Source organism: Choloepus didactylus, chromosome 5, assembly GCF_015220235.1.
Source record: "Choloepus didactylus isolate mChoDid1 chromosome 5, mChoDid1.pri, whole genome shotgun sequence".
Taxonomy (NCBI): Eukaryota; Metazoa; Chordata; class Mammalia; order Pilosa; family Megalonychidae; genus Choloepus; species Choloepus didactylus.
Genome location: NC_051311.1, coordinates 99,306,350 through 99,320,418, shown reverse-complemented (window position 1 = coordinate 99,320,418; position 14,069 = coordinate 99,306,350). Strand labels below are relative to the sequence as shown.

The following is a 14,069-nucleotide window of genomic DNA, read 5'->3' as shown; positions in this document are numbered from 1 at the left end:
TAAAATCCCTTATATAAAATACTGAAGACCTTAGACTTTATTCTGGAGGCCATGAGAAATCAATGAAAGATTTCAACTGGGAGAATCAAAGGAAATTCCTCATTTCAGAAATTACTCTTTAGTAGCAGAATAGAGAATTGATGGTTGGGATTGGGGAGACTGCTCAAGAAGATGGTGTTAAAATCAAGGTGATAAATGATAAATGAGAGGTGCCAGCGAGCAGGCAACAGTGTCAGATACTGCAAAAGGAAAAGAAAATAAGAGAAAATCTGTTTGGGGTATTGTTCTGAGAACAGCAAAAGGACGGTGGCATGGTGCTCTGTTTTGTTTACTATGTATTTCTAGTTTCTAGCTCAGGACCTGGCATACAGGAAAGATCAAATATCTATTTTTTAAATAATTACATAAATGATGGAAACTGTTTTCTCTTTCAAGAATGAGATGTGAAGTTGTCTGCTGAGTGTAATCAGAGAGGTCGTAAGTTAGAGAGCTTGAGTAATTAACTCCGTTAAGGAACTGTAAAAGGAACTAGTTAGGCTTCCGTATAAGTTACTTGGAAATTTTGAGGCCTGAGTCAAAGCAAGTGACTGTCATTAATGGTTTTCTCTAGCAGTTACCAGTAGCCTGTGTTTAAGTATGGGAAAGGCTGACACGTGGATGAGAGAACGATTTGGAGTTCAGTGCTGACTGAGGGGGAGAAGAAGGAAGGGACTGGTATATTTCGGAAAAAAAAAATTAAGGAATCCCAATTCTGGAGGCCTGTATGAGATCAAATAATATTATATTTATAGTGGTATGTGTAATCATGTAGAAGAGCTGGAAGGGTGAGAGGCTGTGGCGAGTCTACAGAACATTCAAGCTTGTTACCCCTGGGTTGAGCAGTTGCCCTGGATGGTGAGGTCCAGGGTGTGGCATGAGTGTTGTGGCTGGTGACTGGGTGGCTCTGAAGGTCTTGGACACTTAGGACTCATGAGGTTAGGTTGTAGAATGACAGATGGACATGGGCATTACCTGGCATTAGGAGCGGATTTAGGATGTGGAAGAACCCTGTGACTGTAATGTGGATGCTACTGATTTAAGTGGAAGACAGCAACAAAGATTTCTAAGGGATTTCATAGATGGAAGGGCTGAGTTTTTTTTGTGAGAATGGTTTATAGCCTAGTGGTTTGGCATATGCAGTGGGGGGTCCAACTAATATTGTTATCTCCCAGAATATGGAGTGTGAGAGAAAAAGAGACCCATCATTTGAAAGAACTTGTACAAGAAGCAAGATCTTTATGGGAGCTGTATTCACTTTCTGTGGAAGCTCAAACAAATTACTGTAAAGTTAGTGTCTTAAAACAAGAAAAATTTATTATCTCACAGTGTTTCTAGTTCAGAAGTCTGAAATGAGTTTCACTTGGCTAAAATCCAGGTGTCGGCAGGGCTGTGTTCCTTCTGGAAGCTCTGAGGGAAAATCTATTTTCTTGCCTCTTCCAGCTTCTAGAAGCCCCTGCATTCCTTGGCTCATAGCTCCATTCTTCTATCTTTAAATCTAGCAGTGGCTGGGCGAGTCTTTCTCACACTGCAACACTCTAGTTTTCTGCTTTTGCTGTCATATCTCCTCTGAATCTTTTAAAGATCCTTGTGATTATGTTGAGCCCACCCAGATAACCCAGGATGCTCTCCCCACTTCAAGGTCCTTAACTTAATCACATCTGCAGAGCACCTTTTGCCATGTAAGGTAACCTGTTCACAAGTTCTGGGGATTAGAATGTGGACATCTTTGAGGGACCGTTATTCTGTCTGCTACAGGAGCTGTGACTCAATTAAGGTACATGCTGCAAATTGAGTTTGATTACAGGGATTTATTTTCCATGGGATAGGGATTTAGAAGGCCTGGTGCAAAGTTTTGGGAAGAGTAATAAAATTGGGTCAGAAATGTGGTTGTAATATTTATATTATCTCCAATAGAAATTACCTTTCTGAACATGTTCATGTTTCATGATTTATTCAAGGGAAATCTCATAATTATTATCAAAAAGATTGATGGTCAAAAACAGCATTCTTTAGTATGTTCATAAAACAGACAAACCACCTTTAGGTTTGGTCAACCTTAACCATTGGCAGGTTTGTTTGTTTTTTACAATGTCATAAAACATTGATTTAGTAAGTGAAAGATAATTTCATGTTCTTGCCTATTCTGGCACTGAATTATTTTATTTAACTGCTATAAGGAATAAAAAAATAATGTTTTAAGTTTATGGTTGCACATAATGTACTTAGATGAAATTTATTGAGAGCTCTAACTCATTTGTCACAGGTAACTGAATGGTTGTGATAAAACTATGGTTTTATCAGCAAATGAAGCTGGCCTCAAAAATGATGAGGTAAAGATCATAGCCAAACTTAGACTTTCAAGTCACAATATGAAAAATGTCAGCCTTTTACTAAGTTTTTCTATTAAATGTTGTTTAGTAATAACATCATAATAGCCCTTGTTATAAAAACTTGGCGACGTATTACTACCACCTCATTAACCTTAGCAATTCAAAAATGATGAAGCAATATTACTGTTTTTTAAGGCATACCATGATTCAAATAAAGAATATTGACCATACCTACATTATACTACTATGAAAAAAAGTGACATGTTTTTATCAATAAAAAAGAAATATGTAGCTTTCAGTGCTATAGAACAATATCCCAATGTAGAAATTAAAATCCTCAGCTGTCAACCAGCCAAGTTTTGGGGGCAAGGTCCAAAAGGCCTGTGAAAAGTGATGAAAGGGAAATTATAGAACTTTCAGGGGTTCAAAGCAACTATTCATTATTTTTTTTTAACTGATATGAAAATATTCAAAATACCCATTACAATTTACTTGTTAAATTTAAGAAGTACCCCAATCTTTGCTTTAATTTGACATTGTCTGCCATTTTGTGTATTATTTGACTAGTGGAATATTATTAACCAAGTGTTACCATGTATGGCTGAAAAGAATGTAGACACTAAAGATTTGGAATGCATTTGGACCCTTTTTTTCTTTGTACATAAGGAGAATGGTATTTATCTAAAGTGGGTTTATTCTGATATTTTATCTTCTTAAAATCAATAGTGTACTGAAAAATTGGAAACTTCAGATCACATGCATTTTTAAAATGAAAATGATTAATCTGTGCATCCTTTAGATTTTTAGCAATGATGGAAAAAGCAGACAGAAAAGTTTAATTTCCCTTGTTCATTGTTTTAAAATGTCCACTTGTTGACCTAGTTGTAGCCATTAATCAAGTCAGTGAGGGAGAGGTATTTGAAATCTCTCTCCTGGAAGTCAAGGTACATCTGAGTTTGGATCTGTGGCATAGCTCTCTGATGAGTATTCTCAGAGTCAAATTTGAGTTTTCATAAAAGAATATGTCCTTTCATAGACTCCTGCAGATTTGCATATTGTACAGAATTGTGCCTCATGCATAAGTAAAAATTCCAAGATGATTCTGGGTTTCACTTACTTGTTTTCAAAATTTGGGGATTTTAGGCTTCTTGGTGAATATAGTTTCTGTTGACTCAATCAACTTATTTGGAAATAAGCACACTGAAATGTCAGATACTTGATACCTTAGGCACATGCTGAAATTCACAAATCAATTATATTCTCAGGAGCCTTGATTCCAATCTGTACTTGTGAAAACTTGTGGCTCTATAAAGAATTTGCATTTTCACTTCCTGCAACTATGTAGCTCTTCAGATTGCATTTTCTGTTTCACTTATTGTATGAATGTATTGTACTTCTTTGAGTAAGTGAGCAAGACACTTGTTTTTCTTCTGTAGTTTCAATTTTAGTCTTTAAGGTGTCTAATTATACCTTTTATGTTAAAAACCACATCAGTTACTAGAGATAAAAAGTTGAATATCACAAAATTTTTAAGCTATAGAAAGTCTTAATTTAAGAAAGCAGTTTAATATGTGCTTTCACAAGCTTTCTGCTAACCAGACATTGACTGCATTAGAATAAATATAATAGCTATACTTACCTGTTTTTCCCAAATATTCTATAAAGTGGGAGTGACTAAAGGGACAAGACTATAGACTTGATCACTTTCTCTTACATATAATGCTGTGCATCTGTTTTGCAAATTTAGGTGAAATCCTTTCAGCATAAGTATTAGCTGGAAAACCAATAATTCTTTCTGACTTGAACATACTTTTTCTCCTCATGTCATTGCAAATCTATCATCTACAGCAAATGAACACAAAAATCTCATAAATTTTTTCCTGTTATTCATGCCTTCTATTAATTAGACTATAGGGCCTAAACAGCCACACCTCTGGGATAGGAAGCCACATTTGTTCTATAGGTTATAGTAGTCCAGGGATAAGTGACGGCTGAACTCTGCATTTACCAAAAGGCTTTGAAATGACAATGTCAGAATGGTGACTTTAGGATATCATAAGGGAAAGAGGAAAGAATGACAAGACAAGGACAGGGCAGGTGATATTCAATTGCAAACTAGTTTTTTTCCTACAAGCTTTTCAATATTGATTTTTATTATCACTTTTCCAAACTACTTTGTTTTACTCAAACTGTTTATAATAGACTTCAGAGAGAATAATTGTAAAAGTATCTATTAATGAAAATTTTCAAATTTGAGAACATTCAGAGGAAAGTTCTGTTTATGTACATAAAATAGGAGCCAATAAAGTAGTAGTTTTCCATGGAAATGTTTATTTTTAATTTCTTATTTGTGGAAGCCAGGCATTAAAACTGAAATATTGTTCATAATATAACATTTATTTAGACATTTTGCAGTAATTATTTATGCAATAAGTAATTCTCTGAATTATTAAGTATTAGGTGTCTATACAAAGAATATGTGATGAAGAATAAAAATGGTTGAAAACAAAATTTCTAAATTATTAATAGTAAATTTTATCATTATTTTACAAACTATTCTAAAAAATCAATAGTGTCCTTTCTGGAGTGAAAACCCACTTTCATTTTTATCACTGAATCTCTTTTTTAATAACCTTCCTTTAGCAAGTTTCAATTTCTTTGGTGCATTTAATGACACATCTCAAAATAACTAATAGTATCTGATCAAGTGGTAAAAACTGCTGATTTTTTTCATTTCATCACCTTTGTATTTTCTGGGAGGAGTGAGAGAACACACTGATCTGCAAAACTGATGTGCTTATTTATAAAATCCAGTTTATTCCCAAATAACTTGATATTACTCATTGGTGTCCTATTTGCATGTTTTATAAATTATTTGGGTTCATTAAGTGTTTTCTAAGCAATTAATTTCTTAATAAAGGTAAGTTCCTAATGTATTTTTTTTTCTTTCAAGGATCCTCTGTTTCACCTGGAATCACATAGATCTGAGAGAGGAAGGGGCAAATGTCCTTTTGACCCCAACTCCTCCTTCATCTCCACTTTAATTGGTAATTATCACTGCTGCGCTGATCAGGTTGCACCATATTGTTTTTGAAACTTATTTTTCAAGTTCAGTTATGTTCTTTCATCATTTCTTTATATACTCTGCCTTGTCTTGGGGCAATAATATTAAATTTCAAGGCATGCCAAATTGTGCCAATTTGACTCTAAAATAAGTGCAGATAGTATGAATATGTGTGTCTCATTCTAGAAAGACACTTTCTAGCCATTTTGCATTGATAATAATATGATACCTGATATAACACATTTTGCATTGTGCAATTTACTATCCACAAATGCAATTATATGAATACTTTTAAAAAATTTAGCTGAAGAAATTGAGCTATTGTAATTATATGTTAATTCTTTATCTATGCGTTATTCTGTGACTTTAGGGGAACTTTTAAAATTCTCTTCTTTCTTTCTTTTCACTGTGCCACCAGAGTTCAGCAAAAAATTGATTCAAGAACTTCAGCAAAAAGAGGATTCAAGAACTTTGGTGTCATTAATCTTTGAGAAATGCTAAAGTGTATCTAAATTTCTCTTAATCTAGCAGGTTAATGGTACATGTTGATCAGCTCAAACTCTCACTAAGTGGAATGATGGTTGGCCATGTCTGATCCAGATTTTCAGTTCAATTCAATTTGATTAAATGAGATACCCGAGAAACAGTAAAGTACTCTTTACTTCTCTTTTATGCTATTTGGGGCCCAGAATAGCACATTTGTCAAAGTTCTCTGGCACTGTGATGGTATAGACAGATGGATGAACTCCCAAATATAAAATTGAAGAGAGCAATCCCTGACACCTAACCTAAGTGTTAATAGGAATGATTGTGTTTTCTCAGTGTTCTCAGAGGTTCTGATGTAGGTATGGTACAGATGCACAAGATTATATTATTACATTTGTAACATTTAGAGATATATGCTAATATTAGATCTGCATGTTTGCAGAAAATAAGGAAGTATAAAAATAAGGTTTAGAGGCTTCATATTCTAAGTAAAAAGTTAAAACTTTAAACTCCCTAGTGATGATTAATCAAAATATATAATGCTTGATTGTGAATTGATACAGATGTGTACAGTAGTGCATTTTTGAGAACATAGGTCCCTGAACTTACCCAACAATTGATTTTGATGGTCTTTGCATCCCATTCACTCATTCTCACATACAATCCTAGAACTCAGGTCCCTCCTCCAAAGTTTTTTTATTTTCTTTTATTTTAATTTATAAAGTAAAAAATTCAAATTATTGGAAAAAGTTGGATTTACTTCATTCAGCTTAACAATTTGAATGGCCTATTGAGTGAGAATTTCACATCATAGTTTCTTCAGGAAATTATTTTAAAAAGAAAAATATAATTTAAAGACATTTTCAGTTGCTCTACCAAACCAATTGTGTGTGTGTTCTATATGTATGTATATTTCTGTGTGTGTGTGTGTGTGTGTGTGTGTGTGTGTGTGTGTCTGTGAACAGAATATGAAGAAGGGAGACTTCACAGAAATAGAGTTGCTTCAGTTTAGGAATGACAGTTTTCATGAATACCAGATCCATAAATGTCAGAAATCCCTAGGAATTTGGCAACTTATGAACTACAGCATGTATGTTTAATAGATTTATAATATCTTCTGAAGTTTTTATTGATTTTTTAAAAAAAATTCATATATTTAAGATTTGAATATGTCTGGAGGAAAGGGACTTATCTTTCTTTCACTGTATAGTGCTTAGCGCAATGTCTTACACAGAATAGGCCTTCCATAAATATTGACTGAACATAATTCTCACTGAGGTTCCTAAGCAAACAAAAAGTAAATTTTGGAATGTTATTCATAAGAATAATATAAAGGGTATTGGAAGTTGAAAATTGCAGAGTATATGCACTGCTTCCATAGTGAAATCACAGGATTTCCAGACAAGACCAATTATTTTGAACATTTCATTTAAATGGCTAATAATTATATCTTTGGCCACCCTGCCACTCAACATTCAGCCTCCCTGGAGCTTGTTTATGCATGAAGTCAAGAATTTAAAACTGAAATTTTTAAGAGGGGAAATATTACTGGAGGGAGATTTCCAAGTGAGTTTCATTGAACTTCCAAATCGAATTATGCTATGCTGAAATGTGAAGTGCTTGCCATTTGGGTGGCTGTTTCGCTTATTCAGAAAAGAAATCAAATCAGAAGAGCCCTCCAAACCAAACAGAAGAGTTATAGAATAATCCCTCTAAAGAGAAGAAATAAAAATATAATTCTTCACATCTATCCACCTTTTTCATCCCAAAGTGCCTTTGGGAGATCATTCACTCGCTGTGGAAATGCAGCAGCCACTGGGATGGAAACCTGATAACCTACATGAGCCAGCAACTCTTTAAAAAAGAGGGGAAGTAAGAATAATTCACCCAATTGAAAAAGCAGCAGGAATGTGTGCTGAAAAAATGAGCTACCTGAGTTGGAATTTGGCAAGTTCCGTGCAGCATACACTAACAGGGAAAGAATGCATAATGTGATGTTTTATGACCACACATATTCTCTGCTGTTAGGTTAGGATAAGACTAGCAAAAAAGATGGTCATCTTTAGACCATTGCTCCTCCTTTTGTGTCCTGGTTAGTAATATATGTCACACTTAATGTTCAATGCCTGTTCCTATAAAGATATAGTTTATTGATTAAAAAAATTGGTAACAAAACTTATAAAACTGGAAAGACTCAAAAGGAGAAATGTGCTCGCAAATCAGAAAATGCCTTATATAATAACTTCTTAACTTTAGCTACAATAGCAATTTCAGTTGACTTAAATTCAGTTGACTTAAGATTACAAGGAGTAAAAGGCTTCTGAAAAATTGAATAAAGAATAAAGATTTTTTGCTAGATTAAAGCCAAGTTAATGAGCATATTTTATTCAACATATCTAATTTAGAAATGAAATAATAACTTGAAACAATTCTATGAGAAAAAGAATTTAAGGAGTAAAACAAGCTCCTTATTGAGTTATGGTCTTTATCTTTAGAAACCAATCAAAATAAAACCATATATTAATTAAGCCTGCTGATCAAATGTCACTTTGTATTGACATTAATTTTATCTTGGTGGCATGTAAGTTCATATATCAAGTACAATATTTCTATATGTTTAACCAAGTTTATCCCCAGTGTGATTACTAATACTATATTCAAAGTTGTCTTAAGTAACTATTGGAGTAATACAAGGAATGATAACCTGATTTTAAAAACGTGTTTGGAGAAACAATGTGGACATTTTTCAGTAAAATTAATTGCTGTATTACTTACTTATGCCTTTCATGTCTTCTACAGATACCTAGTACTTATCTTGTCACTAAATTATTAGTTTGGTGACTGGCTATGTCAGAATCCAGGAATTTTTTTTTAATGTCAAATGTCATTTGGCCAGGCAGGAAATACATTAACTGATGTTTTTTCTTCTGTAATGTTTGATATATCATTGAGATTACCACCTTGTTAAGTTGATAATATTTTCAGTAACTTCAAACAAAAGCCTAAGTTACTTACTAAAAAAATGTTTCTTTCTATACATTGTCATCTCAATTTTATTGCCATCTTTTTTTACATTTCATTCTGCCCCATAGTTGCATTTCTAGTTCCAGGTGTAATTTAATACCTACTTGAAGTGCCTAAGGTATGCTAAGGGGCATTTACTAGTCTCTGAGGGGAAAACTGCTCTGATTTTTCCTGAACGTATTGACACTTTGCTTTGAGAGTCTTAACTTTGTTGTTGGAAAATTTTTAGGGAGTTTTTTAAAGACTTACTAAATTGTATTTCAATAAATAACCACTAATAATATATTTTACAGTCACTGATATTTTCTTTCTACACTTGTTAGTCTTGTGTTACTTTCTTCAGCAAGTAGAACTACGAGGTTTACAACCACTGACATTTTCTTCCTGTACTTTTTGTCCGAATAATGAGACTTTTGTGAACATATATCATTACAAATTCTGTGAATTAAAGGTAAATTTTGATTGAATGAAAGGGAGTTAGAATACTTGTGGGGAAATTTAAGTGATTATTTCAAGTTCTTAATAACATTAAAACATTTTTTATAAATTTTTTTAATTACATTTATATTCTGGACAGAATTATCAATGTATACACCTGGCACAAAGTAGGATTTAATAACTATAGAAAAATAAATGAAAAATATCTAAAATGAAGTTAAAATATATGCCAAATGAATGTGCTGGTTTAGTTCCTGTATTCATCCCAGCTATATAAAAACTTATACTTAAAGTTGTCCCTTTATCACGTTCCTGTCCCTAAAGAATATCTGTAATTTCTTATCCAAGTCTGTTGCTCTCTAACATTTGGCAGAATTCCCATTATCACATGCTCAGTGTAGCTTCTGGCCATGGCCGTTAGTCCCTGAGGAGCTATTTGAATACTGTGCTTATGGTTTCCACGAAATGAAAGAAAAAAAAAAATTCAAAAAAAGGAAAGAAGAAGGGAAAAGTCCTAGTCTTTAATTCCCCATAGACATTCTCTCCCTTAAGAATCTGTTTTGAACATGGCAATGTCAATGTCTCTGGGTTGCCACCAAGAAAACTCAGAGCACACGGGCGGGTGCCAGCAAATGCAAATGAACAGATTTAAAACGCATTTTTCTTTTTCCTTCATGCCTCAGAAACCACCTTCTTAACGTTGACAGTTAATGGTAGCCATCTGTCAAAGCAAAAACAAATAAACTAAATACTCAAGCAACAACTAAATATCTGATAAAGCTAATTTCTTCCTGGTTTCTTTTAGCACCCGAAGGAGAATGTGAGTGCAAGCTGGAATGTTGGAATATATGGATCACTCTCACTCATCTTTGAGCCTCCTAGGGCTTTTTGTTTCCCTTTGCAGTTATGTTTATAGTAGACATTGTGTGAAATAATTCATCCAAAGTAGAATAATTTTCCAACAAAATTATGCAATTCTGTTATAAGGTGGGGTAGTTAAATCATTCTTTGGCCATGTATTGTTCCATGAGGCAAATGTGTTTCATATTATTTAGATTCATAGAACATACACTCGCAACTCAAATGGAAGAAATGCTTGAGTGAGACTTAAGATAAGAAGGCCATGGAAAACTACTGTGAATTTTCCTCCCTAAACAGTTAAAACCTACATGCTCAAAATGATGAAGAAAAACTCAATTAGATAATATACAGACTATGAACAAAACTCTTGATGAGTCTCATAAAATATTAAGGCAATGCAATATGCTTACGTGAAACTTCAGTTACACTAAGCATTGTGAAAAAGAAGTTATAAAAAAAGTATTTTAATTGCACACTTTCACTTAGAATTATTTACAATGAATTTATTTTTGTATATCCTATACACTAAATTATTTGCTTTGAGTATTATTTGCCTTTTGTATTAGGAACATATTCATACATACAACGTGAAATTAGCAAAGGCCTAGAAAGAATATTTTTTCTGTTTTCTATTATTTCTGTAGCATTTCCTCCAGATCAGCATTGAAAATCTGAGTTAATATTGTGTCCTAAAAGAAATTAATAGCAAATGAACATGTTTTTTATTATATAGGTAAAAAGTACATTGGGAATATTGCACCATTTGACACTATAATTTATGTCTTCATTGTTTTCAAATAATCCTCGAAAGTTAGCATTTGTCACATTTTATCTTTTACACGATTCAGTTAATATATCTTGGACAAAACCAATATTTAATCCTTAAAGTACAAAATGAGTTGCAAGAATTGCTGGATTTTGCATATGTAAATGAACAAATAAAAAATAAAAATATGAAGCTATGAATATTAGTTTGAAGGTGAGTGTAGTTTAATACAAACATGAACAATAAATGTGAAATAGTTATCCAGTTAATAGGAATTATTTGCTTTAAGACATTTTTTTCATATAAGCAGTTAGTTTAGTGTAGGCACAGTCTTTCAATCACTATACATTGTCCTTGGGGGCTGAAACTATTGAGAAAAAAATATTAGAAGAAAGTAGAGTCCCTGAGTTCATGAATAAAATTATTAATTAACATAAGTTCCTCAAGATGCAAGTTTCACAATTTTCTGTTGTTTGTACAAATGCCAAATAGCTTTTTCTTTCTTTTTGTATTTTCCTCCTGAAGCAGTTTTGAAAAATCAGAAGCTAATCCTGAATGTTCTTTATTGCATTTCATAGCTTTTTTCTTTCTTTTTTTTTGAAATCTCTGAAAGGAGATTTGGATGCATTAGCTTATTACTTCATCATGACATTCATTCATTCAACAAGTGTTTATTGAACGTCTTCTGTATATCAGACCATGGTGGATATTGGGAACAAAAAGATATAGGACACATCAAGAAGCTTACATTCTAGTAAGGCATAACATAAACACGTAAGGAGTCAATTAAAATATAATAGATGAGCACTATGAAAAATTGAGACATAGGGAGACATGATGGTACTAGAACAAAAGCTAATCAAAGTTTGGCTGGGGAAGACTTTGTGGAGACAGTGGGCATTAGCTGGGTAAATGGGAGGTGAGGTGGGAAGGAAGGTGAATTCCAGGCAAAAGGGCAGCAGAGAGAACAAAAGCTTGGCAGATTTAAGAATTCATATGTGTGTCTGTCTGTTTCTACAGATAACCAAGACTTTGAGATATTGAACGGTTTTGCCACAAATAGCAGACTTCGAACTAGGGACTCAGTTTGCCAGATTCCCAATTCAAAGCTACTTCTAGTACTTTTTTATTGGTATATAGAGACTATTGTTGGGCAAGCAATGAAAAGTTCCATTCACTTGTCAAAATACCTGCAAATGTGTTTTAATTTTTAATTAAAACCACACAACCACTTAAATTATAAATAACTTCAGTTTCCATCAGAAACCATTTCTATAACAATGAAAAATAATAGATGGCATAAAAATTTAGTTGGTTATTTATATTCAGAATGTCAAAATAGACTAGATACCAGTTAAATTTATGGCTAAGATAATATATTTATTATATATCTTGTATCCATAGGTTTGGAAATCTAAAACTTTGCTTAGTTTGAATCTTATTGAAACCCTAAAACATTTTATTGTATAAATAGTATATATATGAACTTTTTTTCTTTTCAAATCCATGAGAATATGATTTATCCAGATGTTATTTTTGTGCTCTATAAAATACCAAACTATTGATTCTCTAATACCAATCGTTATAATTTTAAAAGTAAAATCTTCAATTAGAAACCATGTATTTACTGTAAATTGTATCCATTATTATAATGATGTTTAGCACACTTGCTCATTACTATCAGGTAATATTTGTGCCTAAGGTATTATACTCTGTTATGTTAGTTTTCTTTCATTTGTTACCTTTTCCTATTTTTCTTAGGAAAGTATTTTGCCACACAACATTATTACCCATTACAATGAAATTTTTTTTTCTTCATGCTGATAATAAGATATGAAAGGCGAATCTTTCCCTTATGAGGAAAACTTAATGTTTCCCAGAAACACATTTGGTTCAGTTTACATAGCTTATAGTTTTTAGCACCTATTTTCTTTGAAGTTTATCATACAGTTCGTATGGTGTTATTTGAATTGCATACAAACTGTGTTCTTTTATCAGTGTACAAAAAGGGAAATTGTGTAAAATTGGTAATCTATCATCTTTTCCTTTGTGCAGACAGCCAGCCTTTTGATATATTATTTAGCATCATAGGGTTGCCATCTAGTGGTTCCAAGGGTTACTTGCCTTTCACATTTGTAGCGTTGAGTTAACAAACAGAACTTCAGAACAGTATTCCAAATGGGATAGACAAATGGATGTGAATTAATACAAAGTTATTTTTTCCTGCAATAAAAATATTTTCAGATAGCAAAGTTCTAAAAATATGCAATTATGATTTTTAGAATTCTACTCTTTATGCAAATTATGCATTAAACATCCAGTCCAGCTCACGTTAAAAAAGAAAACTAAGTTATGTTTGGAACAATATTCCAAAATGGCCTCTATATTTTAGATTGGAAATATAATTAAGCTGTAATAATTTTTTTAAATATTTTAGGAAAACCCTCATTCTAGTATTTCAATGTCCAATTGACTCTTTTATGAGTCAACTCAGTCATTTATGCTTAGAGTTGATAATTCTCAAGCCCTTTTTATGAATTTAGCTTGACCCTCTTTTATCCATATTTAAATAGCACAGACTGAATCCCAGGTAAGGGTTCATATCCCTAACCACTGAGTACATTTTGTCTCAGAATTCCCTTTCTCCATAAATAGATATAAAATCTCTGGTGAAGAGAGCACTAACTGACTTTGATATAAAATAATTTGTTTCTCCCCTTCTACTACCAAAGAACATGACATGCTTAAAGGTTGTGTTATAACTTTCCTATACCAAATTATAAATTTTTAAGACCAGATACAAAGCATCTTTGTTTGTTTGTTTTCTGTCATTTTCCTTATTATCACATATCTCCCTTAGCATAAGTTAAATATATGCGAAAATTCAACAAATGTGTCTATTTGTTTAACTGGTTTTCTTGAAACTTTTCAAATACCAAGCAAGTAAAAGAGAAGTAAAATGGACAACTATATACCATTTATCTAGATTCACGATTTGCTACATTCTGCCTCATTTTCTCTCCCTCTTTTCTCTCTCCCTCTCACTCTCTCTCTGCACACA

At 32.7% G+C, this 14,069-nt stretch overlaps 1 protein-coding gene across 1 annotated transcript in view; it reads left to right on the top strand.

Annotated features, from left to right (window-relative positions):
* Positions 1-14,069, top strand: part of SEMA3E (semaphorin 3E) — a 281,726-nt gene that overhangs the window by 222,445 nt on the left and 45,212 nt on the right. Inside the window, exon 5 of the mRNA XM_037836538.1 lies at positions 5,323-5,416. Within this exon, the coding sequence (XP_037692466.1) occupies positions 5,323-5,416 (94 nt within the window). The remainder of the gene's footprint in view (positions 1-5,322; positions 5,417-14,069) is intronic.